The following is a 25,244-nucleotide window of genomic DNA, read 5'->3' as shown; positions in this document are numbered from 1 at the left end:
AGTACACGAGAACAAAGAAATGATTCCACAAGGATACAAATTCCAGTATATGTGTGTGTGGTTGAATTCTAACAAGGTTCATTGATAAAGATTGCATTTTCTTCCTTATAACTTCTCTGCTTTTCATTTATCTTTGTTACTTATCTTTGTCATTTACTTTTATGTTTTGTTTATCTATTAAGTTACGTATTTTATATGTTTTCATTATGAAGTTATGAAATAAACTAGATTGATTGAAATTTTCATAACCTTAATTTTTGGGGGTTAATTCTCAAGATATTTTCTTTGATTTTCTAAAGCCCTGCTTAAGGATTCCTGTTCTTGGAAAATCACTTCGAATTATTATGATCCCGTGTTTTTAAAGTATTGTACCAAGCAGCAAGTGAAAGCCAGAAGTAACAATGACCTAACAGTTTTATACCCTAGAATTACTGCAATATTTTTGTCCACTTTTATAGAAAGTTCATTCCAGTTTGCACATGTAGCTCTGATGATGGGCAGAGCATACTCTCTCTGAAACGCTGGGTCCCAACCTCACAAACTCACAAAAGTGATTTGTCACATGGTACTTCCGTAAATCTTTATCTTATTGCTATTAAACTTCACCCTGCAAACCTTCAAATCTTATCCATTAGAATTAACAGTCGTATTACACTTAGCAGGCTGTCCTTTAGGAAAAGTGACAACTGGCTATAAAAAGAGATAGGGAAAACAATGATAGTCTTTGTCTATTACATTTTCAGCTGAGGCAAAAAAAAACAAAAAATAGTTCTGCTTTCGGTTTCCCTACCTACCCTATTCTGACAGCCCCTACCCTAACTGTTTTATTGGAAAAGTGAGGGGAAAAAAAATCCCAAAACCATCAATTTCTACCTTTTACCCTTGTCTACACGCAGACCCCTCCATATGATCGTACATAAAAAAAATTGGCCCCCAAAAAATTCTGTACCTACCTACCCTATTTTCAAATGCCATGTAATCGGAAGCAGAACTTTTTTTTTTTTTTTTTTGGGCCTAATGTACACAGTCATATATACTGGAAACTTATAATTTATTAGTTGTCATTGGAATTTGTCAAAATACCTATTGATCAGTCTATAAATTAAGGATCCAAACTGTGACATTTTTCTGCCCCTGTTACCTCTTATCTTCAAGCATAATTTAAAATGACTTCAAAATGTTATTGTTTACTTGTTGGATAGATAGTTTGCTTTTACAAAATCACTCTCGGAAACAATTAGGCATGAAAGAGTGCAGCCGGACTGTACAACTTACATGTCAGGTGTAACAAGGACAGAAAACAAGTGGACAACCCCTAATTTATAGAACCACCCGTCTGTTTTTGTGCTTTTTTAAATGCCACACCAATCCAAAATGTACAACAGCAAAGTGTTTTTCTCACCTGTCTCTAAATTGTCCTCACTGTTTTCCTCCTCATCATCTCCGAGGTAAAATGTGGACGAGGCGAACGAGTACCGATCCGAAGATGACGAGGACAGCCGCCTCAGAAGCTTGATGGGCGTGGAGAACGCCCTGCTCATAGCCCGCCGCATGCTCAATGCGACCATTGTAGAAACCTCATGTCCGGATTTGGCAAATCGATAGTCTTGTTTTAGTTTCGCTGTGCTTGAGTTCCGTTCTCCAAATTACCGAGAACGATTTTTTGGCTGTCTGACTTCCTCATTTGGTTTTTTAGAAGGCCGCACTTCCACTTCTTGTTTCGGCCAAGTTCAGGTGCTGAATAACGTTTGGTTGTCCCCACTTGTGTACTGGTACTTTGGAACAGATTTTTTTTGATCATGTGGGCCGTTTGTGTCCGGTGGACGCAGCTAATATGCAATGCTACGTAATAAAACAATGCTTTTTGCCCTTAGTCATGGATATTTATCTGTGCTGTCTGTGACGGTGTGTGGTACTGTGGTATTGAATAGGTGCATTGTATTTTGTTTGGGCATCGATGTGTCCCATTGTTGTATGGGGGTTTCCCCTTGGCCCATTGCTCCTTGTTTGCATTTAGGAAATACGTTCAGACCTATTTTTTGGAGGGGGGTGTGAAATTGTGAACAGGATCTGATTTGGATAACAAATACAGGTCACAAACATTATGCAGTGAGTTCTCTTATTGATTTTTTTTTTACTTGAGGGGTTTTACACTTTTGATATTTTGTGGTTGATTTATGGTGCAATGGGATTCCTTTGCCGTGAATCATATGTGACCTGTCACCGCAAAATGAGTTTAAAGTCAGAGTTTGCAAGAATTGAGAACTATTTAGTTATTTGGATTCTGCAGAACAAGAGCTATCTAATGGTATACAACGTTTAGGGGGTGCTGTGTTCAGCAACGGAATAGACCACCGACAAGTTTACTTGAAGTTGTAATTGTAAAACTGATTCTTGAGAAAATGGCATTTAAACTGCCTGCAGTTGTGCTACAGTGAATGAACAGTCAACTAATGCATGTAAAATGGGGTGAAAATAGATTTTAAAGATGTTTGACAGAACCAAAACAAATTGGAGAAAGGTAAAAGAGGACTAACGGATCAAGGTTCACATGGAACCAAAAAACACAAACACACAAAAAAATTGACCACCTCTTCTAATTTTGGCTTTGTCCCAAACTAAGTGCTGTAAAATGGTAATTTCCGACTTAAAGGTTTAAGCTCATTTTGTGTATGAGCTCTGAACACACTGAATGAAAAAAGTCACCTTTTTTTAAGGCATTGTTTTATTTGAACTGTGGTAAGATTCCAATCCCAATTTATATTGGTGCAGCATGCACGTATCAAAATGTTTTTAAAAATACAGCATCTGAAATTCAGAAGTATTTATTAGATGATGTACATGTTTTTATGTTAACCCTATCCTCACCATCTTCATCAAAATCCATCCCCCCGTTTTGGTGGATTCTGTGGGACTTGGTCCTGCAGGCCTAGTTTGACTTAATATTGATGGAGTATGATGGATTTGGGCCTGGAGGCCTAAAGCAAAGCATGCATTGGAAGCAGTGTGATTGATGGATTTTGGCGGAATTGGTCCAAAGTACTTTGTAAAAGACAGTGGGGAGTTACGGTTAAACTTTATTTTCCGTTTCGATGTGTGATTTTTCAAGTAACAATGATATTCAGAGATTATTTTTGTTAAAAAGAAACAACTTCTGATTTCTGTTTTATCTTTTTAAGCAATAATAATAATCTGGTTGGGGGGTCTAAGACATGTACACACACGTTTGTTTACGGTGTAAATTGAGGATTTACTATTGTTCCTCATCATCGATCGTTTGTTCATACTCAAACTTTTTTGCAACAGCTGGTTTTGTACACATTTTCTTATCGAGACGTCCTCGATTTGACTCTGTCCATTTTGACTTTTTGTGTGTAAAAAAATTCCCCAATCTAATATTGCAACACTTCTTCACGACACACAAAAGCTGAATTCGGAACTGATATGGGAAATTCCCTTTGTGACATGTACTGGTACTGTTATATGATCCATTTATCAGAAAAGGGTTGACCCTGAAAAGCATTAACGTGGCTTTCTATGAAATCGCTAGTACATGTATAGGCACACTGCTCAAGCCTAGCAACAGCAAAGCTGCTAGTAAATTAAACAAAAGTGATCAATAAGATCAAAAGGTTTTGTGCCCAGTTAAGAATCGTTGACTGCTGTGATGTGGGATATGCCAGTTTTAACACCCAAGGGGCGCATACTCTTAACTTTTTTGCAACATCAGCTCCCAATGGTTTTGTACACATTTTCTAATCGAGGACATCTTCAATTTGACTCCTGTCCTCAATTGCACAAGGATGTTTCACATGTGTGTCCTCGATTTACAACATAGACAAACCCATGTACATGTATGTACAGTGTACATTATACTGTGCAGTACATATATACACCCATTGGCGAAATCAAGGGTGCTACTCACCCCAAGGTGGTTAAAGCTATAGTCCATCATTTGTAATTAGTGCATTTTGTTCGTTTGAAGCAACAAAAGTGTTCAAAATCTAATGAAGGATACTGAGCAACTAACCTGATGAAGTTTCAGCTAAGCTTCAGCTGTACATTCTGAGAAAAACAGCATTCTAAGATCTCAATTTCAAATCAAAAGTTACTGAATCATGTTTTGAATTGTTTTGAATTGCAGCCATACGCGGCGTCGCGCATTGATCCGACGAATTATAGCAACCGCGCGCGCGTGTGCGTTGTTCCAATACTTGTGCGCGCTGCGCTGAATAACAAAACGAACTACTAATTTTAATTTTTCAACGGTGCTTCTTAAGAATCACCGTTGGAAATGCCTTCTTTCGTTGATTACTTCAAAATGACAGCTTCCCAGAAAGAATAATTTCACAGGGAGTTTAGTTCCCTTACTATCTTTCAACCAAGTATGTTTTTCAACAGTAATTACGCCAGTTACTTTTCGGATGGCTGCAAATGATGGACTATAGCTTTAAATACGGCATATCCCACATCACAGCAGTCAACTAATGTTTGATTACATTGAATATCATGTCAGTAAGTCAAAACGATAAATGGTTGTAACTTGCTATGCAAGAAATAAATTAAATCTGCGATAACCCTTGATACCAGCAGGCTTTATCCTAATAACCTATCACACGTTATGTAGCTTTGTTAATGTGGAGGTAGAGATGGCTATATTTATTTTTTTTGATGAATTTGACATCACAAGTTGAAGAGCACAGATTTATATTTTACAATTAAAAGATTTTTAAAAAGTGCTTTCTTTAGAAACCCAGCTGTGAAACATTGTGACCAAGGAAACCACAATATCCAACTGAAATATAAATGGTTGATCTTCGTATAAATGACTAATTGTTCTTCTGCGCATAAGTGGAACCACATATTTTAAAAAAACAAACAAAAAACCACACATTTTAATGTCTCAGCTTTAATGGCCAAAAACAAGCACCTTGGAACTTTGTTGGTGACAAGTTGAATTTTGTATTTAGTACCTTTTTATTGATTTGTTTGCAGAGGCAAGACCGTTTGCGGAGCTCCTCTACTTACAAGTAGCACCATTGGTCTTCGCAATGTAGCTGGCGTCCGACATACCCACAGGGCGGCAGTGTGTAATGAATTGGGGAAACCCCTGACCATCAGCCAGGTACCGAGTATCGACAGCCTATCAGATGGACAGGTGGGTAAATTGTACGGAGATGTGCAGGTTTTAGATAACGGACAGAGTTGTACATGTATTAATTAACAATAATAATCACAATTGAAGTCTTGAGTTGAATCACAAGTTAAATTCAATTGAAATCACTTTTCACTGTCAAGTGAAATCCTAAGTAAATTACAACATTAGTAATCTGTGTGTTGCCTCGATTTACATCAACATGTAAATTTGCAGTGTCGTTGACTCGAGCCACTGACTTGGACTCATGTCCAGAATTGTGATGACTCAAGTCAATGACTCAACTCAAGTCCGACTCGAGTCACAATTTTTGGTGACTCAACTCTACTCGAGTCCCTAAGGGTAAATGACTCGACTCGAGTCACTGCGAGCTAATGACTCGACTCGAATCGAGTCCCTCATCAGAAGACTCGACTCGACTCGAGTGAAGGCTAATAAGACTCGAGTTCCAAAAATAAAAGCACAACTTTGCGAAAAGTATTTGCAATGACTTACGGTGCAAAATTTATGCTCACTTCACTTTGCGAATAGTAGTCATGTACAAATATACAACGTGTCACAGACTCCCACCTCATGGTTCTAGAACGCACAAAATACTATCCAGGAACCAGATTTTTAAACACATTTTCTAATTCGCTGTTTCATCATTGGTTTTGGGCGATTTCTCATTAAGCTCTTGGATTCGAACGCTGGCTAAACTTATGGCCTCCTTTTATAAATTTTGGTAAAGTGTTCAAATATTCGTGACTCGAATTGACTCGAGCTAAATATTTGACTCGACGCGACTCGACTCGACCTTTTGACCTAATGACTCGACTCGATCGACTCGAGTCACTTCTTTAAAATGACTCGACTCGACTCAAGTCACTTCTTTAAAATGACTCGACTCGACTCGAGTCACAAAAAAACTGGGACTCGTTACAACTCTGCTCAAGTCTGACTTGAGTCGCTGTTTTTATTTACTTGGGACTTGACTTGAAAAAACATGACTTGCGACTTGTGTTGACTTGAAGCATAAGTTTGACTTGCTGACATTAATACTTTTGTTAAAATAAACACGGGCATACACAAAAATTGGTTGAACAGAAAGCCAAGGATATGTACATACGGCGACCTAGGCATCCGGCACGTTTCTGTATTGTTGATGTACCCTAACGTGGCGTGGCCCCCAACGTGGCGCACTTTGATTTTTCACCTGTAGCACCCACCTAGAGCAAAAGTTTTAACTGAAATTTCACAGAAAGTGAAATTTCATCAAGTTCTAAACACTCCTGTTCATAAATCGCGAATTTATTTACCCGCAACAAAGTTAGAAGAAAAATTTATTTTGGCGTGATTTTCCAATTTTATTTTCAAGTGCAGAGTGAACCCTTTGAAAATGCCCCGAAAAATAAGAAAATAATTTTCTGACAAACATCTGGTATGGGTATGTAAGTAGATATAATAATTATTTATCAGAATTTATCAAGTTTACAGAAATTCGTAAATGTTAATTTGGAATTTTCCGAGATTTGTTCAAGTGCGCCATGTTAGGGAACACTCCGCCGATTTGTGCCCAATTTCCGGACGCCACCGTTTTTGAATTTCAGATTTAATTTTACGAAACGGAAATTGTTCACAGAGGTTAAATAGCAAGCATTAATAAAGTAAAAGTACTAGTATTTTACTGCATGAATTTGAGGTTTGTCAACAAAGAGGTTTGGCAACACTACACGAGGAAAGTTGGGTAAGCTTCGAAGTGTGCCACGTTAGGGAACACGACTATATACAGGGATTGTCGAGGTGGTATTTGTGTGGTGCATGCCTGGTACGGCTTATGCTATGGAGAACAGTGTAGTTGGCTACAGTCGGGTTACAAGGCACCACATAATTGCCATGCTGCACATTACTGATCAGTGTATAGAAGCATGGAGAGAGCATCATCATCTCTTGAAAAAATTGACTTGAGGATTGTGACTTACTTGAGTCTTGTGACTTGACTGGACCTTCCTGTGTCTCGGGAAATATTGATGTGCAACTTGACTTGATCAAATTAGGTTTTGCCTTGCACCGACGTTTAAACACTGTGTACTCAGTGTGTTACCTCCCGAGTGAAAGTTGGAAAAAATCACTCGGGTGGGACTCGAACCCACGACCTCCTGCTTTCTAGTGCAGATTTCTTACCACTCGACCACCGAGCTAACGGGATCGGTTGGCTGGTTCGAATCTGATGTACATAGCAGCGGGTACCGCGTAAACTATTATAAGATTGAATTTTGCGTCGGGGTGATATAAATCAAATTAGGTTTTGCCCTGCACCGACGTTTAAACACTGTACATGTATACTCTGTGTGTTACCTCCCGAGTGAAAGTTGGAAAAAATCACTCGGGTGGGACTCGAACCCACGACCTCCTGCTTTCTAGTGCAGATGTCTTACCACTCGACCACCGAGCTAACGGGATTGGTTGGCTGGTTCGAATCTGATGTACATAGCAGCGGGTACCGCTTAAACTAAAACGAAGAAAGTTGGGTAAGCTTCGAAGTGCGCCACGTTTAAACTTAAACTTAAACCGTTTTGCCCTGCACCGTCGGTGCAGGGCACAAAACCTACTTTGATTTATATCACCCCGACGCAAAATTCAATCTTATAACTTGACTTGACTCGGGAAAAAAATTACTTGGTTACAACACTATAAATTTGTTATAATGTTAATCTTTCTAAAGGTGCGCGTGGCCATCCATACTTGTGGGGTCAATTTCTCGGACATTCTGACAGTGGCCGGTCAATACCAAGTCAAGCCACCGCTACCATTCACACCAGGTCAGTAGTTGATCCAAAACTCTCAATCAAACAAAGAATTACTCGATCCTAGCATTAAGATTTAGTTTCAGGTTTAGTATAGTGTTTTGTCCTAGGAAACAAATGAAAGAGAATTTCCGTAGACCAGCTTAAAGCTATAGTCCATCATTTGCAGCCATCCGAAAAGTAACTGGCGTAATTATTGTTGAAAAACAAACTTGGTTGAAAGATAGTAAGGGAACTAAACTCCCTGTGAAATTATTCTTTCTGGCAAGCTGTCATTTTGAAGTAATCAACGAAAGAAGGCATTTCCAACGGTGATTCTTAAGAAGCACCGTAGGAAAATTTAAATTAGTAGTTCGTTTTGTTATTCAGCGCAGCGCGCACAAGTATTGGAACGACGCACACGCGCACGCGGTTGTTATAATTCGTCGGATCTGCAATTCAAAACAATTCAAAACATGATTCAGTAACTTTTGATTTGAAATTGAGATCTTAGAATGCTGTTTTTCTCGGAATGTACAGCTGAAGCTTAGCTGAAACTTCATCAGGTTAGTCGTTCAGTATCCTTCATTAGATTTTGAGCTCTTTTGTTGCTTCAAACGAACAAAATGCACAAATTACAAATGATGGACTGTAGCTTTAAGTCTCTGTGTAGCAAAGACAGCTGCAGTTCTCTGCAACTTCTCTTTGTTTGTATGTTTGTTTTTAACTCACAAAGTAACAGCTCAAACCTTATCTGTATTCATAAGATCTCTCCACATAAATCAAAATACATGTATGGCCATATAAATCATTTTAGTCAGGGCCAAGCCACTGACTATACAGGGTGAGTAAAAAAAAAATGCATCCCAAATGGCAGGACCAATTTTTGAATGAAGTTTTGCCTGTAGCACTTTCAATATCTAGGATAAGAAAACCCAATCAATGAGCTTTCTTTTCGTACAAAAATCATTCAAATCATTCATGTACTTTTCAAGTTACAGCATTTTTGAACACAAACAAAAGTTCATTTAAAGTTCATTCCACGGATCACAAAAAAAGGTACGTGTTCTTTCAGCAAAATGAAAGCAATTCACATGCATCCCTGTTTCGTTGAAAGAACACTTACTTTTCTAGTTTAGTGATCCGTGGAATGAACTTTAAAACGGTGTTTGTGTTCAAAATACCGAAACTTGACAAGTACATGCGTGATTTGAATGATTCTTGTACTGAATGAAAGCTTAATGACTGGGCTTTCATATCTAAGATTTTGGAAGTGCTACAGGCAAAACCTCTTTCAAAAAGTGGTCATGCCATTTGGGATGCATTTTTTTTTACTCACCCTGTAGAAATTTTCGCTTAAAATTCCTCAGTCTTATATTTATTTTTACAAACATCGTATCATGGCTACAGATCTCTTACATGTATCTGTTTGTTTTGTATGTTCATGTATCTCGGGCCTTGTTCAGATTACTTGGCTACTCTCTTGCAATCACATTCACCTTTGAAAGTAGCAAACAAAAATGGAATGTAAAGACTGTCAGAACGATCATCAATTGCAGATATTTCCATAATTCAGTCTTTTTAAATTAATTAACCATTTACTCAAAAATTAAGTAGTCCTGGTACATACTTGTGAGTGTTTTGGGAAGTTGGAAGAGCATGGTGGCATAGTTGGCTGTGCGTAAAGCGCTCGCCCCTCACCACTGTGGCCCACAGCTCAGCCCACGTGTGATTACAGTTGTTCGTTGATTCTCTCCTGTGCCACAAGGCTTTTTCTCCAGGCTCTCTGGTTTTGCACCCTCCGCAAAAATCAAACAATTTGGATCTCAGGCTGAGCTCCGTGGTCAGACATGGGTCGTATGGCAGCTGCCTAAGGCACCTTTACATGCCTTTGGCTCAACCACGTTGTAGCCGGGTCCTTTGCAATTCAGCTTCTCAGCTGCCCCTTCCCCCCCCCCCCCCCCCCCCCCCCCTCCAAGTGATTATGCTGTTATATTCGTTGTCTGTTCAGGAAATGAAGTTGCAGGAGAGGTCCTAGAAGTAGGTGAGGGTGTGACTGCCGTCAAGAAGGTGCGAATATTGATGACCAATCAAATTTGAAGCCTTTCAATTCTTACATGTTGCTGTATTATAAGGGAATGGGTCTTAGCCATTTTTGTCGAGTTCCCTGAATGCATTTCATTAATTGTTAACTGTTGAATGGGATGATGCCAGACTATTTATGCAGGCACAATGCAGCCTTATTTTACTGTCATTTTTTTTCAATCCGGCTTTAAACATTAGAGAATGTATAATTACACATTTTAAATTATTCGTTGAAGCAGACTGGAATTAACTAGAAACTAACTCACTTTCATTTCTCTTCACAAGTTCCAAAAATTAAGACTTTATTTCACTTTCAATTCAAAATGGCCGACTCGTAAATAAGGCCCATAAATATGTGCTTGGCCAGTTTTTTAGTACATTTAGAAATTGCCTGAGGCCTGCACGCAGGTAATATCGGTATGCCAAGTCGAAGGCAAGGGTCATTATCTGCATCCAGGCCCCTTGCCGGTTTAAACATACTTGTTTAATACCGGCCAGGCACTTATTTATTCCCATTCATAAATACTTTTTCTGTCAAAAAGTCAAAGTCAAAAAAATGACAAAATTCCAATGATTTTGTTCAACAATTTTACTTCATGTTTCATGAAACACGCCTGGCCATGTCTATAGCATGTGCCTCGCACATGTAGTGCTAGAAATCTCTTTAATCTGGAGATTGGCGAAAAGTGACGTGTACTGCGCATTGTGGCGCAGAATGCAGCGGTGTTTACCAGCAGTTTGAAACCACATATGTGACAGGCTCTTGACCAGTAAGAATGGGAAAACTGCCTCAGGTACATGTGTATATATTAACGTAGTTTCAATCATTCTTTCTCAAAACACATTGCCTTTGCAGAGGACACTCTTTGAGCGCCACTTGAGTTTTGATATCATTTAGCTGTTAACATGAACTAGTCTCCTTTCATGTATTTGTTGTGTGTGTTTTTTTTTCAGGGAGATCGTGTGGCGGGATGTTTAGCCATGGGATCTGGCTTTTCTGAAGAATGCGTGGCTTATGAAGATGTGAGTTATCTTGCTGAAGTCACTATTGAAATATTTAATTTATACAAAATCTGTCTTGAAAAACACCTGGGGAAAAAATACTCTTAGACTTTATATTTTGCTCATTTATGATATGGTGAGATTGTATCTGTGTCTCCTTGGTTGTCTTGTTTTGTTGCTACTTTTCCTGTAGCAATATCTCCTCCACCAACCCCCCCCCCCCCCCAAAAGGAAGATATTCTTGTATATTTGATAGAACTGCTTGATAGAATTCTCGAGGTTGACTCGTGGCTGGATGGCGTGCGATGGTGTGATAACGTATTTACAACGGTGCTCATTATAGCGAATGGACACAAAAAGTACCGATATATTTTTTTAATGCAACCCCGAACATGTGTGAACCAACGAGGCTGTGGGTAGTCTATGTAATAGACCCATGGCGAATGTCATGGGTCTATGATATGTGAGCAGATTTGCTGATTAATTATGCAAGACCCCGCCTCTTGACTTCCTACATTTTTACCAATCAGCGGGCGCTTTCTATATCGGGTCTTCGGTCATTCACCCGTTGCGCGTCATAGACAATGGATTAAAAAAACCTGCGTCACGCGCTCTGTATCATGTTATGCAGTAATGCGCCCGGCTGTTGTTGCATTACAAAACACTGCATTCGAATTGACCAATCAAACTATTTAGTCCAAATTTAGGAATGAAATGACTTCACGATTTAGTAAACTCAACTCCAATTGGCTGGCGCTCGGCTTGCATATACATGTATGTCTAGACATATCAGATATTATACAGGAAAAAAAGTAAAACTGCTGCAAACTGCTTACTGACTGGATGGACCTGAAATATATAAATCTTAAAATTAATGTGGCCTGACGTTGCGAACTTAGCAAGTTCTTCTTCAGAGGGCTAAAACAGAAATGACAGAGATACATACATTAACATGGGGGTGCACACAAACATGCAGGGCTGAAAGAAGAAACACAAAAGGAGGATTAGGAGGGAAGGTGTGGAAAGATGCAGGGGAGGGTGGATGAGAGAACAAAGAAACAAAGGGAGATGGCAAACCACAAGGGGTCTGGTGTAAACAGGGGAGGGACCAGAAAGGGGAAGGATCAAAGGTCACAGGGAGTGGGAACGGACAAAAGAGTGTGAGAGTGAAGGGATGATGCGGGGGGGGGGGGGGGGGGGGGGGGACAGTATAGAGGTGGAAAGGGATGAAAGATGGTGGGAGATGTGTTAACACAAACAAGGAAGACCAGATGGATTATCTGTAACAGAGGACAATGGAGGAAGAAAAGGATTAATCATTTCCAAGTTGGATGTTGAGACCATGTGGTTGAATAGTTCGAAGACGATTCATCCACACCTTCTCTCTGCTGAGGCGAACTGACTCTTTGCGATGGCCAAGAGATTCAATGCCCTGCAAAATCATATCAGAAATGGAGTGGTTAGGCAGGTTGAAGTGATGACCAACAGGGGTGTCTAGTTTCTTGGTGTTGACCGTTGACGATGGGCATAGAAACGCTTCTTGAGCGTATTCTTAGTCTCACCTACATACTGCACTCCACAGACCCTGCAAGAAATGAGATATATGACATTAGAGGTGTTACAAGTGATGTTACCAATGGTTCTGTGGGTAGTGACAGAAGAGTGGCCAGAAAAGGAGTCAGACTCCTGGATATGAATCTGGCAGACAACACATCTGGAACTGCACTTGAAAGTACCATGCTGGGTGGGAGGGGATGCATCTAAGGATGGGACTTCAGCTCGAACAATCAAGTCCCGTAGATTTCGAGGACGCCTGTAAGCCAATGTGGGGCCGTTGGGGATGGCGCGGGCAAGGCGATCTGAAGTATGGAGGATATGATGATTGTCATTAGTGATTTTGCGGAGGGGAGGGAGATTGGGGTGAAACGTGGTAACCAAGGGAATCATGGGTTTGGCCATGGCATCAGGGGCCTTTCCCGTGAGAGCTTGATTTCTGGGGATAGATTTAGCTCTGGCAATGGCACGATGAACTTGGCGAGAGCTGTGACCCCTGGCCACCAAGTTGTTCTTCAGTATCTGTGTATGGCGGGAGAAATCGGAATCATTAGAACAAATTCTTCTGAGTCTGAGTGCCTGGCTAAACGCTATGCCAGTTTTGCTGTGCCTGGGGTGACAGCTGGAGGAGTGGAGGTACTGGTGGGTGTCTGTGGGTTTGGAATACAGGTCAGTGGTTAGTGAGTTGCCTTGCTTGCGGACGGTGACATCCAGAAAGTGGGTTTGGTGAGCCGAGAGAACTCGATGTGAATTTGATGGTTCTGTGGAAGGAATTGATGTGGTTAGTGAAGGTCAAGAGACTGTCCTCATCCTTGGTCCAGATGAAGAAAACATCATCAATATATCTCCACCAGATCCAAGGGCGACATGGGGCCGAGGCAAGAATGCGTTCTTCGAGGTCGCCCATGAAGAGGCAAGCCATCGACGGGGCCATGCGAGTGCCCATTGCAGTGCCGTGTACCTGTAGATAGTGTTCACCAAGGAAGGAAAAATTGTTCTTCGTTAGTATAAGTCTCATGAGGGTGCCAACATCACTGATGGGAGGAGTCGTGTGTCCTGCCTTGGCCAGAGCCAAGGAGCAAGCACGAACTCCCTCCTCATGTGGGATGTTGGTGTACAGAGATGAGACGTCGAAAGTCCCAATGATGGCTGTGCTGGGAATCTGGTCCTTGATTCCTTCAAGCTTGCGTAGGAAGTCTGGGGTGTCGTGAATGTATGACGAAATCTGTGGGACAAGGGGTTTGAGAAAACTGTCAATGAACAGGGAGATGCGTTCCGTGGGTGAGCCATTACCGGAGATGATGGGTCTACCGGGGTTGCCAGCCTTGTGAATCTTGGGTAGCAGGTAAAATCTGGCAGTCCTACAATCACAGGGAGAAAGAAATTTGTGAGCTTTCTTCGACAACTGGTCACGTGATCGCATATCGTCAAGTACCTGTTGTATATCTTGACAGAAAGTGCCTGTGGGGTCAGAGTCAAGGCGGGTATAGTTAGTGCGATTATCCAACTGGCGGTGGGCCTCATCAATGTACTGCTGACGATCCATGATGACCACAGCTGAACCTTTATCTGCTGGCTTGATGATGATGTCGGTGCGAGAGCGCAAGGAGTTGAGAGCCAGGCGCTCCTCTCTGGGGAGATTATCATGAGTCCTGTGGGGGAAGTTGTCCGGGTTAGTGACTTGGGAATTGATAACTTGAACGTATGTCTCTATGGCTGGCACACGATTCTTGGGGGGTACCCATGAACTCTTGACTCGAAAAGGCTCTGGCTCACACGGTTCACTGTCCAGGAAAAACTCACGCAGGCGGATTCTACGGTAGTATTCCGTGAGATCTTGGCTGAGCTGAACCTGGTTCACAGAACGGGGAGCGGGACAAAAATTGAGACCCTTGGAGAGAAGTTTGTGCTCTGCGTCAGATATTGATGAGGAAGAAAGATTAACTACAGTGTTGACAGGGGTTCTGGCGGTGGCGTGGTAGATGGGGACCTAGGACATCTGAAACGTCTGTGTCTGCGTTGCTGTTGCTTGGCAAGCAAGCCACCAATCTTCTTGTTTCTCCTGTTGAGTAGGACAGAGTCAAGGTTAGACAAACCCCTTTCAATCTCATCATGGAAATTCCTGTACGTGGAGTCAGAACAACTGGATTTGAGTTGGGAGTCAAGGTGGGAAATATTCTGATGGAGGTCCTCACGTGTAAATTGACACTGCTGAGAGAGAATATTGATGAGTTTAATAGAGGCACCATGTAGAACTTGATTCCATCTCCTTTGAAGGTGTGGTGGGAGGTTTCCTAAGCAGGGAGTGTGAGACAGTTGCAAACCTTTGGGGATAAATCGAGAGAGGGAGTAAAAACTGTAGTTATCCTGATGGTAGGAAAAGCGTAAGGCCTTTTCCTTTGCCTTTCTGAGCTGTTGGAAAGTGCAAATGGTGTCACTCATATCTGTGGGAGAGAATAAATGGTTAATACAATAAATCAGTGGAGGAACACGAAGACAAAAAGTACAAGTCAAATGGAGTTGCTCATGCCTTTTGAAGGGACAGAGCAAAACAAAATTGTAGGTACCTGTAGTGTGGAGAGAACAGTTTGATTAGTACATGATATAAAACGATCCAAAGAAGGAACAAAACAAAACACAATGAAACTTACACAATTGCACCCCCATGTTAATGTATGTATCTCTGTCATTTCTGTTTTAGCCCTCTGAAGAAGAACTTGCTAAGTTCGCAACGTCAGGCCACATTAATTTTAAGATATTATACAGGAGTTTGCTCCGTGGATAACGGGTGATACTTAGACTAGGCTGTGGGCTCCATGCGCGAACAACAGGGTGCGCTTTTTTACTGTTCGAGAGCCTTATGGATGGGACATGCTACTTGCACATACTGTTTCGCGTGCGTATTGCGCAAAGTACAAACAATAATTTATTCTGAATGTGCACAAAGCCATAGCATCTTTGCGTGAACATCACACGTCTTCAGCAATGCTCTCAAATGTCTCCCCCAGTGGTCTCCCCCAACTCTCCTTTTTTACCGTTGAGGGGGTACTTGTGCACGGAGCCCATTTTGAGTAGGCAATACACACACCTCACATGACTGATTGTGGTCTTTTTTTGTGTGTGCCTGACAGGATTTGTTTCAAATCCCAGACTCCATGGGTTACGAGGAGGCTGCAGCTCTGCCCGTGTCTTACGGCACGGCGTGGATGGGGCTGACCCGACGGGCCAACACCCAGCCTGGGTAAGCTAGTCGTTAAAGATACATCGTGAGTAAGTGTGGTCAAGGACGACCACAGCTGGACTAACGTTCATTATACATGTACCATGACTAGTCCATCTAAAAAGGCAAGAGTTGCAGTCAGAGTATATCTTATTTTGTAAGCAGGCAATTTAATCTCTCTGTAGTTCGGTTTATCTTTCCCCCCCCCACCCCCCAAACCTTTAGAAAAAAATCAGAAACTTTACTCATCAAAGACATAGGCTTTCACAGACCTCCACATCTGGCATAGATAGAGTTCAAATGTTGCCACCATTGCCACCCCCCCCCCTCCCCTCCAATATAAGTCTTATATTGCAAACATCAGCTCTTCCCAAAGTCCTTTTTAGGTTTTCCAATTTTTTTTTTAGCTTTCCTCAAAACCCTCCCACCCCCCCCCCCCCCACCCCCAATAAAAATTGAGGGCCAGAACTCGGCCGTTGGCTCTGATGATTATTTTTTTCTGTATACGAATGCCAAAAATATAGTGGATATAAAGTCTTGTGGTCTGGAGTATCGAATTCAAATTTTTGTGGGTAGTTTCGCCTTACTCAAGGGCACAACACGCATGGCCACGGCGGGGCTCGAACCCACAATCTCACGATCATGAATCCTGTGCCCTACTGCTAGACCACACGTGCCCCTCAGGTTTTAAGTCCAGCTAGGCCTGTAGGGAATGTGATGTGTGTGTCCTTGGGCAAGACACTTTGCCTTTATAATTACTTCTCCCCACCCAAGAATAAAATGTTTACTTGTGATGGAAGAGATGGTTGTAGTAGCAGTTTGCACCGAAATATTGGCTGCATCGAGCAGCACACTTCCTTTCCAGGGAGCTGAGATGATATCCGGGTCATTAGTAAAAACGTCATACGCACGCGCACCACTGATTATTAGCGCCCATTGGATAAACACTGCATCAGTCGCCGGTTCCAATGGTTCCATTTCTACTTAATGGCCAGTGGGTGTGGTTTAAACTGAACTGACGTCACACTAATAGCAATAGTAATGGGTTTGACCTTTGTTACAAGTGCTACGCATGCCTGTCTTTATCACTGTCATGACTGTACTTATCTTCTTGCCAGTGAGACTGTTCTAGTGACTGCAGCTGCCGTGGTGTGGGCTTGGCATCAGTGGACCTGGCTTCCCATGTGATTGGTGCTAAGGTTAGTTCCCAATACCCACTAAGGCCTTTTCACACTAGAGCCTCTCAACCCGGGTTAAACTCTACCCTGAGTGAACCCAGTGCTGCCCGGGTTGAGTTTTTTATTTTTCAACCCCGCGTTCAACCTGCATTGTTTCCCACTTGTTTCATGCAAACTTAGCTTATTTTGCTCGGTTATTACTGTTTAATACCCTGACGAGACTTTCAACCCGGGTTGAAAATCTCAACCCTGGTCTGGAGCAGGGTTGAGTTCACCCCAGGGCAATATCAATCAGGTTGACGTGGGGTTGACGGGGGGTTGAAAAGTGTGCAACGCCACATTTTTTAAACCTGTGTCAACCCTGAGATTTGTCAAGTGTGAAAAGGCCTTTACAGTCTGGCAATTCCAGTTGCATCATATCAAGAAGTAGGGCCCCGTTCCCACTTGATCCACCAATTGGGGGATCTGATCCACCTTTTGCCAAATTGCCGGATCAGATCCCCCAATTGGTGGATCAGATCCGGCAATTGTGTGTAGTGGGAACGCTAACCGTTATAAGGTGGATCAGGATCAGATCCACCTTTTCTGATCCACCTCTGGACCAGGACTACGGGCTAGCAAAGTAGGTCACCGCAAATCCGTGATTTATGTCGGTGAATTCGCGTAATTTTTGTCGGTGAATTCTGACAGCGCTGTTTAAAAACTGACCCGTCCTGGCCAAGCATGCAACACTGGCACTCCCACAGAGCGCGCATAATTCCGAACTCAGTGACCTTTCAAACTCGACATTTCCGTTCGAAAAGGTGGATCAAGCATAAGTGGGAACGCGACTTGCAGTTTCGTTGCGGTAAGATAACGATCACACCAAAATGCCGGATCTTGATCCACCTTTTCCCAATTCAAGTGGGAACGCGGTGTAGAAGGAGCAACCCAGGTGGACCTCAATGAATTTGCTTTCAGACAGATGGACTTTGTGTATTATAGTTGCATTCTCCCTGGTATTTTTGAGTTTTATCTGTAAAATGGATTCCTTTTCTAAATTGCTTTTTTTCTAGCAATACAAAAGTAATTCACAAGTAATAAGACAACGACCGCAAAAATTAGACCATGTTTAGTTATGAAATTGTTACTTTACAAGTTCGCATTATTGGCTGCCAGACCATAATTCTGTTCTTGTGGGGTAGGCTGGTTCCGGGAAGCCGGTTTGATCGCAAAGTGGATCCATTTGTGCTCCAAAACAAAAAAAAAATTTCAGAGGGTTGCAGACGTCCAAGAAGAAAACGGGGAGGTTTTTTTGGTCGAAATAAAAAAAAACATACCAGTTGAAAGTTTATTAATAGAAACAAAAAATCAAACTTGTTGAAGAGCACAGGGAATGCAATTTTAATTGTTCATTGATTTGACTCTAAAGACATTCTGAATGACTGAGACAGGCAAGCTTGCGCTTCTTATTGGTTCAAACGTCGAACCTTTCATGTACTTAATCTTTGGAATAGTTTTGTTCAGTGTGACTCGGAAACTCCAGTGTGGCACAAGTCTTACATCTCCAAAGATTGTCTCATTTGTCACTTTAATAAAACTATCCTCAGAGCAGTCAGATAGTTTCTGGCTCATCCCGCGATGAAGTCTAGATTGTTCCAAGAGTTTGAGACCTCTTTACTTATCAATTGCTGATTTTTTAAAATACAGAATAAGCTTCATAATGAGCCTTTCGGTTGTCAGTTGTTGAAATTGTAGTTTCTGTGACCTCACTGACTTCTTTCTGACACCATTTGAGGTCGTTCTTCCCATAAACTGTTTATTTCAAATCTTACTGCAACATGTAACCAATCTAATTGTTTCGTTTGGATCCGCTGATTTCCTCGTTTTTCATTTCACAATTATGCCATTAAAATTGAAGAACACTGTACAAAGTCTTGTAAAGATTGGAATTTCCTCTCTTTTTTTTTGCTGCTTCCCAGTTGCATGCTTGAATTAAGCCAAAACATTACAAAATTTCCTCCATCACATTAGACTTGAATGAACGACTCAGAACATAATATGAACATTTCCTAAATTGTCCCCTAAAATTTATTCATCTGTTTACCTTTTTTAAACTTAAATTCTGTATCTGACTTCGTTCATCATGTTGCCTATTTTTCCCCCATTTCATTCAGGTTATCGGTGCCGCCGGGGGACCAGAGAAATGCAAGCTGGTTACCGACAAGGGAGCTGTGGCTGTGATTGACTACAAGCAGGACAGCATGCGAGAGAAGACTAAAGAACTGACCAAGGGACGAGGAGCTAACGTGATCATGGATGCCGTGGGAGGGGATGTATTCAAAGAATGCTTGAGATGGTGAGTGCATGGAACGTCGGTGTAATGGGAGACTCTTGAGACGTTGATGGCAGCAAACCAGGGGCGGATCCAGGAATTTTCGCAGGGGGGGCTTTCATCAGCAAAAAATTCTGAAAATGTACACAGGTTTTTTTCTCTGGACACTTGGCCTCCGTAAAATCAAAAACTGGGGGCCGGGGGGGGGGGGGGGGGGGGGGGGGGGGCTGGTACCATATTTCAATAGGGGGCACTGTTCAAATTCGATGATTATTAACACTAGATTACAGAATGGTGTACCGTATTTTGAACAGGCAAACATTATACCAGTATAACTGTTTTGGGGTGTCACAGCAAGGGGGGGGGGGGGGGTTTCGACTTATTTTTTAGGAATTTGTATGGAAAAATTTTTTTTTGGACAGAGCTGGGGGGGGGGGGGGGGTTGACCCCAAAAAACACACCCCCCCCCCCCCCCCTCTGGATCCGCGCCTGCAAACACACCGGTCCTTCTTCTATTACTTACGACATGTTTAAGCTAAAGCATGCGTACTCAATGTGACACAAACAATGGAAAAAGGACCAGTGTGTTTGCTGCCACCAACGGCTCAAAAGTCTTCCATTGACAATTGTGTAAAAAGTTGTCGAATCATGCATAAAATGTACGTGAAAATACGCAATATGTGGCTATGGTAGTCTCCCAGTTTGCATTCCAGTTTACTACACTTCCTCTCTATGCATGTACTGGTATCCTCAGTACATTTTGATGTTTTTTTGGTGCTCAATGCTGTCTCTTAATTGCCTCAGTGTGATGACTGGCCGGCAGTGTATTGTAAAAGGCTCCTAAGATGCCAAAACAGCGTAGGAATTGGTCATGGAAAGCCCTAATTTTGTTCTGGAATTTCATATTAACATATCGTGTATTGGTCCTCTTACACTTGGCTGTGTCCAAGTTTTTGGGGGATATTTGTTGCTGTGGCTCTTGTTTCCGCCATTGACATGCTAAACGAGAATAGCCAGAGCCATTGACATCAATGTCAGTTTTGGACAGGGCTCTTATGCCCATCTCCCCTCTCCTTCGTTGTTGTAGGTCCTCACAAGTCAATTGTGAGTCAATCACAAGTCCTCACAAGTCCATCACAAGCCCATCACAATACCATCACAATACCATCACAAGTCCTCACAAGTCCATCACAAGTCCAAAAAGTCCAAAAACTCCTTACAAGTCCTCACAAGTCCTCACAAGTCCTCAATTGTCATCACAATTCCTGACAAGTCCTGACAAGTCCTGACAAGTCATCACAATGCCTCACAAGTCCTCACAAGTCCTCAAAAGTCATCACAAGTCCTCACAAGTCCTTACAAGGCCTCACAATGTCTCATAAGTCCATCATAGGTTCTTTCACAAGTCCATCACAAATCCTTACAAGTCCATCAAAAGTTCCTTACGAGTCCACACAAGTCCTTCATCCTCAAGTAAGTCACCAGCTATTCAGATAATATTTGACAAAAGTGTTCCTTTCCTCCTGTTACTTGTGACTTGTCTTGTGAACAGACTTGCATTTTAACTTTTGTCCAGCCTTGTGAAGGACTGATTTCAATAATTGCTCCCCTCCCCCAACACCCCGCCCCCACCCCCTCTTACTACAAATCATCTCTTTTCTTCAGCATCTCCTGGGAGGGTCGTCTGGTCGTCATCGGCTTTGCCAGCGGCGACATCCCCAAGATTCCCGCCAACCTCCTACTGGTCAAGAACGTATCGGCCGTGGGTCTGTTCTGGGGGAACTACCGCTTGAACGACCCGCCCAGGAGCCGTCAGTCGGTGGAGGATTGTATCGGGTTCTTCAAGGAGGGCAAGATCAGACCTCATGTCTGTAAGACCTTCCCGCTAGACAAGGTGAGTTGAGGCCAGTGTTGCAATTCAGCCATATTCCCTTGTCCTAGCTTAAAAAGACCATATGAAAGTCCATATGTGTCCTGGCATTGTGCATACTTGTGTTATACTACTACGTTATATACCCGTTCATGCCTCTTTGTATTTAATGATTATTCGATTATGATTTTATATGATCTTATTTCCTACCTGTTGATATTTTATACACTGTTAATCCTTTAAATTGTTAGTCTTTGTTTTATTAATTTATAATTATATACCCAGGGCCTTGTTGAAGACCACATTATATGTGATTAGGCTACCCTGGAAAAAGATCAGAAGTTAATAAATAAATAGATATTTACTTCCTTGCACAATATTTTTTTAGAGCCTTCACAATGAGGAAATCCTGTTCATGCCGCTGAAAATCAACAGCTATTGCCAAGATGAAAATCGTTCATTTACTGGTAATGACTTTTGTATGTCTTATCCCCTTGTTAATGTAGGTCAACGAAGCATTCCAGTTTGTCTTGTCGAGGAAATCGACGGGCAAAGTTGTTGTGACGATGAGGAGCTGAGTGCATCCCGGAGCTGTTACGAGGGGGCGTGGCCCAGAGTGGGCGGGCCGGGCAGGGCGGGGCCGGCCAGGGCGTGGCCAAACAGAGTCATTCTCTACCCAGTCTGTGCCTCGCGAGGCAAAAGTAGATATAAATTATATAGAATTTTTTTATGAATGAAAGTGGAAATTTTATAAAAATTTCTCAAGGTTTTCATTCATGAGAGCATTAAAAAAATTGCTTCAGTATCATGTTGTTTAAACCTTGGGCTTTACCCATCGCTAATATCAATACCTTTTGATTCAGTCTTGCGGAAATTAAGGTTTTTTTAAGAGTATCTTAACAAAATTTGTAAAGGAATAATATATTAAACAAGTGAAAACTCGAGGTTGAACTCTGGTCCAAGCATTACATTCACTGTGTGGACTTCCGAACAAAAGATGTCCACATAAACCAGGTAGCAGCGATGTTGTGTGGACTTGTCCACGTCCACACAAGGTCCTCCCCTCTCTGGAAAACAGGTTTAGAGGCATTTTTGGGTTAGGTTTATCCGTAGCAAAATGAAGAGAAACACTAAAGGGAATCATAGAAAAAAATGCGGGTTGAAAGAGTTTTCACAGTGTGAGTAAAATGAGTTTTTTTCACAGGTTTTTCTTAACTACACGAAAACAAAAGAATGTCCACACTAGGCATGTAACGTAAACATGTCTGAGGTACCTAGTAAACGTGTTACTGTCTGTTTAATTAGGGATTTTCCCCTGAGCTGATTAAAGTGCGTGTGTGTAAGAGAGTCAGACATGTTAACCCCTTTTTACTGAACCACCCGAGCACTCTATGGTGTCATTGATTCTCCAGAGAATAAATACATTGTGATACAATGAAGTTCAGGTGCTGATGGGTTAAACACATGCATATGGTGTGCCAGTGTTTCCCCTGGCTAATGAACTGAGCGAGGTGGTAACAAGATGATTGAAATGAAATTTATGCAGTCTGCAAACTGAAAAGAATGCAGCACTCGCAGAAATGCGCGATGATTCCAAAAACACATCGAAACTGTGAGTTCTTGATACATGGAGGTAAAGGAAAATGCTCATATATTACACAAAATGATCTTTTTTCAATTGATATTTCCTTTATTGTAAATCTTCACAGCGAGGTGGTGATAAAAAATTGGCAAAAATTGAGCGAGGTGGTCACTGAAAGTAGCGAGGTGGGCCGCCTCACGTTTGAATGGGCAGGGGAAACACTGTGGTGTGCCATATCACAGGTTTCATGAATACTGTTTCATTGACATATTCTTAGATGGATTAGAAAGAGTTTTTTTAACGATTACGAAACGGTGTTTTGAACTTGACACCACGGCTCTGTCAAGCCTATGCAAAAACTGCATCCGGTGCCCAATTGTACCCATCTCGTCCATTCCATATCCCAACATCCACCCATCCACGAAGTCACGAACCCTGCTTAATTGTTAAGTAATTAATTTGTCTATTTTTCTGCTTCAATATTAATTTCTAGTTCCTTCCTTCATTGACATTTAGACCGTTTCCGTTTTGATTTGTCCCATGTTCATGTTGTTCTAGGTTTCCTCCATGTCTTTTTGTTGATTTTATGATTTATGAATAAAAGACATGAATTAATAAATTAAAAATATACATTATGACAAGAGTTTAACCATCTCCAGACTTGTTATTTAGTATGAAACTGTAGAAATGTCGGTTTTTTTACAAAAATGATTTAGCAGCATTTTAAATAGCAAGTGGGATTATTTAGATTCCAACAACCTTTAGAAAAACCATTCGCACAAAAAAAAAATTCCTTTTATATGCACCATATTCAGTTGTTTATTGGCCCATAATCATGCACACATTGGAAATCGTAACAAATTTAAAATAAAAATTGGAAGTTTTAGATTAAGCAATTTGTAACAAATACTTCATTTTAATAAACATTTGGTCATATATCTCGTCTCTTTAAGTTTCTTGGATGATTGTTTTAAGTATCTCGTATAGCATCATTCACATGCATTCAAATTAAGACCGTTTTAACATTCGATAATTTGCATTATTGTCCTGAATATTTGCACTGAAGTAATAATATATCTTAAAAATATGTTATATTTACAAAATGATAAAAATATGGTTGGGAAAAACCTTGGAAGACATACACGTATATTCAATTCGATGCAGATATGGTTCCACACGTCAGTTCTCTTAAAAATTTGCATATCCATTTAGGATTTAGTTTGTTACGTGATCAAGTGCTCTCACTCCAAATTTCTCAAGAATGAGATTAGGGATGTGCATCGGAACCGGGTACCCGACCACTGATGTCAGGAACCGGTTCCAGATTATGGGATCAGGCACATGTAACCAACTTTACAAGCCATTTAGTAACTTTTCAGACAATGATAAAGAAAGGTTTTATTACTCGACCACTAATGTCGGGAACTATTCCAGATTATGGGATCGGGTACACGTAACCAACTTTACATGTTACTTAGTAACTTCTCAGACAATGATAAAAAAAAAATTTGAATGTCATTTATGGGGAATTTTCAAAATGAAAACCAGGCTACAAGGAAAAACCAACAGATTGGCGTACGGTTTATGATGCTCGAGAAAGCTTCATGCAGTTTCAGCGTTAAACTATAGCTCAATGTACACACTTGTTGCGTGCTGCATTGAAACAGAGACGTCTGCGATTTTGTATTTGTGGGGTTGGTTTTTTAATCAGGTACCTGGTTCACATCCCTCCCATAAATACCAAAAATTTAATAAGCCACTTGCGTGTTAAATTTGAATAAAATCTGGAACGCTGACTTAATACAATGCTTTGCACGTTTTAACCTAGCATTCTCCCGACCAAAGAGACTGTTACTATATCACGTGATTCGGGGCAAGCCTTATGCTAGCAACCCCCAGCTCCGGCAATGTCTGGTGTCTTTGTGCCATTCTCACCCATTGTGAACGATGTATTGGTGCTGAGCGTCTCTTACGTAACTATGCAAGAGCTTGCCCCGAATCATGTGATTAGCATCAGTGTCTTTGGTCTGGAGAATTCACAGTTAAAATGTGACAAGCATTCTGAGCAAGTCATTGTACCAGACGTTTTTCAAATGTAAATCCCAAAGGGTATAGGTTACACGCAAGTGGCTTATTGTAAATATCTTAAAATTAACTTGTAAATGTCCAACAGAAGGCACTGGCTATGTCGTAACTTACAACCTGAAAAATATTCTGGTAACTTAAGGCACACCGACACAAATACTGATTTGTTACACTCTTTTGCATAAATTGGTATCATTTTGAAGTTCGAAATTGTTTTTAAGTAGTCATTTGATCATTTATGGCACTAGGTTAAATACTATCAGTCATGGAATATTACATGAAATATGAACATACGTGTTTCTTACATCATGTACAAAGAGCCATTTTCAGGATAAGCCCGACCTCTGGTCTTAATAAGGACAAGAGTATGGAGATATAAACTAATACTGGTTAATTTAAAGCCAAACCTGGAAGACATCAAGATTTGTTCAGAG

The 25,244-nt window shown here is 41.2% G+C and overlaps 1 protein-coding gene across 1 annotated transcript in view; it reads left to right on the top strand.

Moving 5' to 3' along the window:
* The window catches only part of LOC119738677 (quinone oxidoreductase-like protein 2 homolog), a 42,795-nt gene extending 20,701 nt beyond the window's left edge, over positions 1 to 22,094 (top strand). Inside the window, 10 exon segments of the mRNA XM_038213589.1 lie at positions 4,996 to 5,158; positions 7,860 to 7,956; positions 9,932 to 9,990; positions 10,960 to 11,028; positions 15,693 to 15,802; positions 16,900 to 16,925; positions 16,928 to 16,980; positions 19,116 to 19,297; positions 20,939 to 21,167; positions 21,650 to 22,094. Of these exon segments, the coding sequence (XP_038069517.1) occupies positions 4,996 to 5,158; positions 7,860 to 7,956; positions 9,932 to 9,990; positions 10,960 to 11,028; positions 15,693 to 15,802; positions 16,900 to 16,925; positions 16,928 to 16,980; positions 19,116 to 19,297; positions 20,939 to 21,167; positions 21,650 to 21,721 (1,060 nt within the window). The 3' untranslated portion in view covers positions 21,722 to 22,094.
* Positions 22,095 to 25,244: the final 3,150 nt, after the last annotated feature.

Source organism: Patiria miniata, unplaced genomic scaffold, assembly GCF_015706575.1.
Source record: "Patiria miniata isolate m_02_andy unplaced genomic scaffold, ASM1570657v1 HiC_scaffold_3, whole genome shotgun sequence".
NCBI classification, from domain to species: Eukaryota; Metazoa; Echinodermata; class Asteroidea; order Valvatida; family Asterinidae; genus Patiria; species Patiria miniata.
This window is presented reverse-complemented; position numbering and strand designations above follow the sequence as displayed.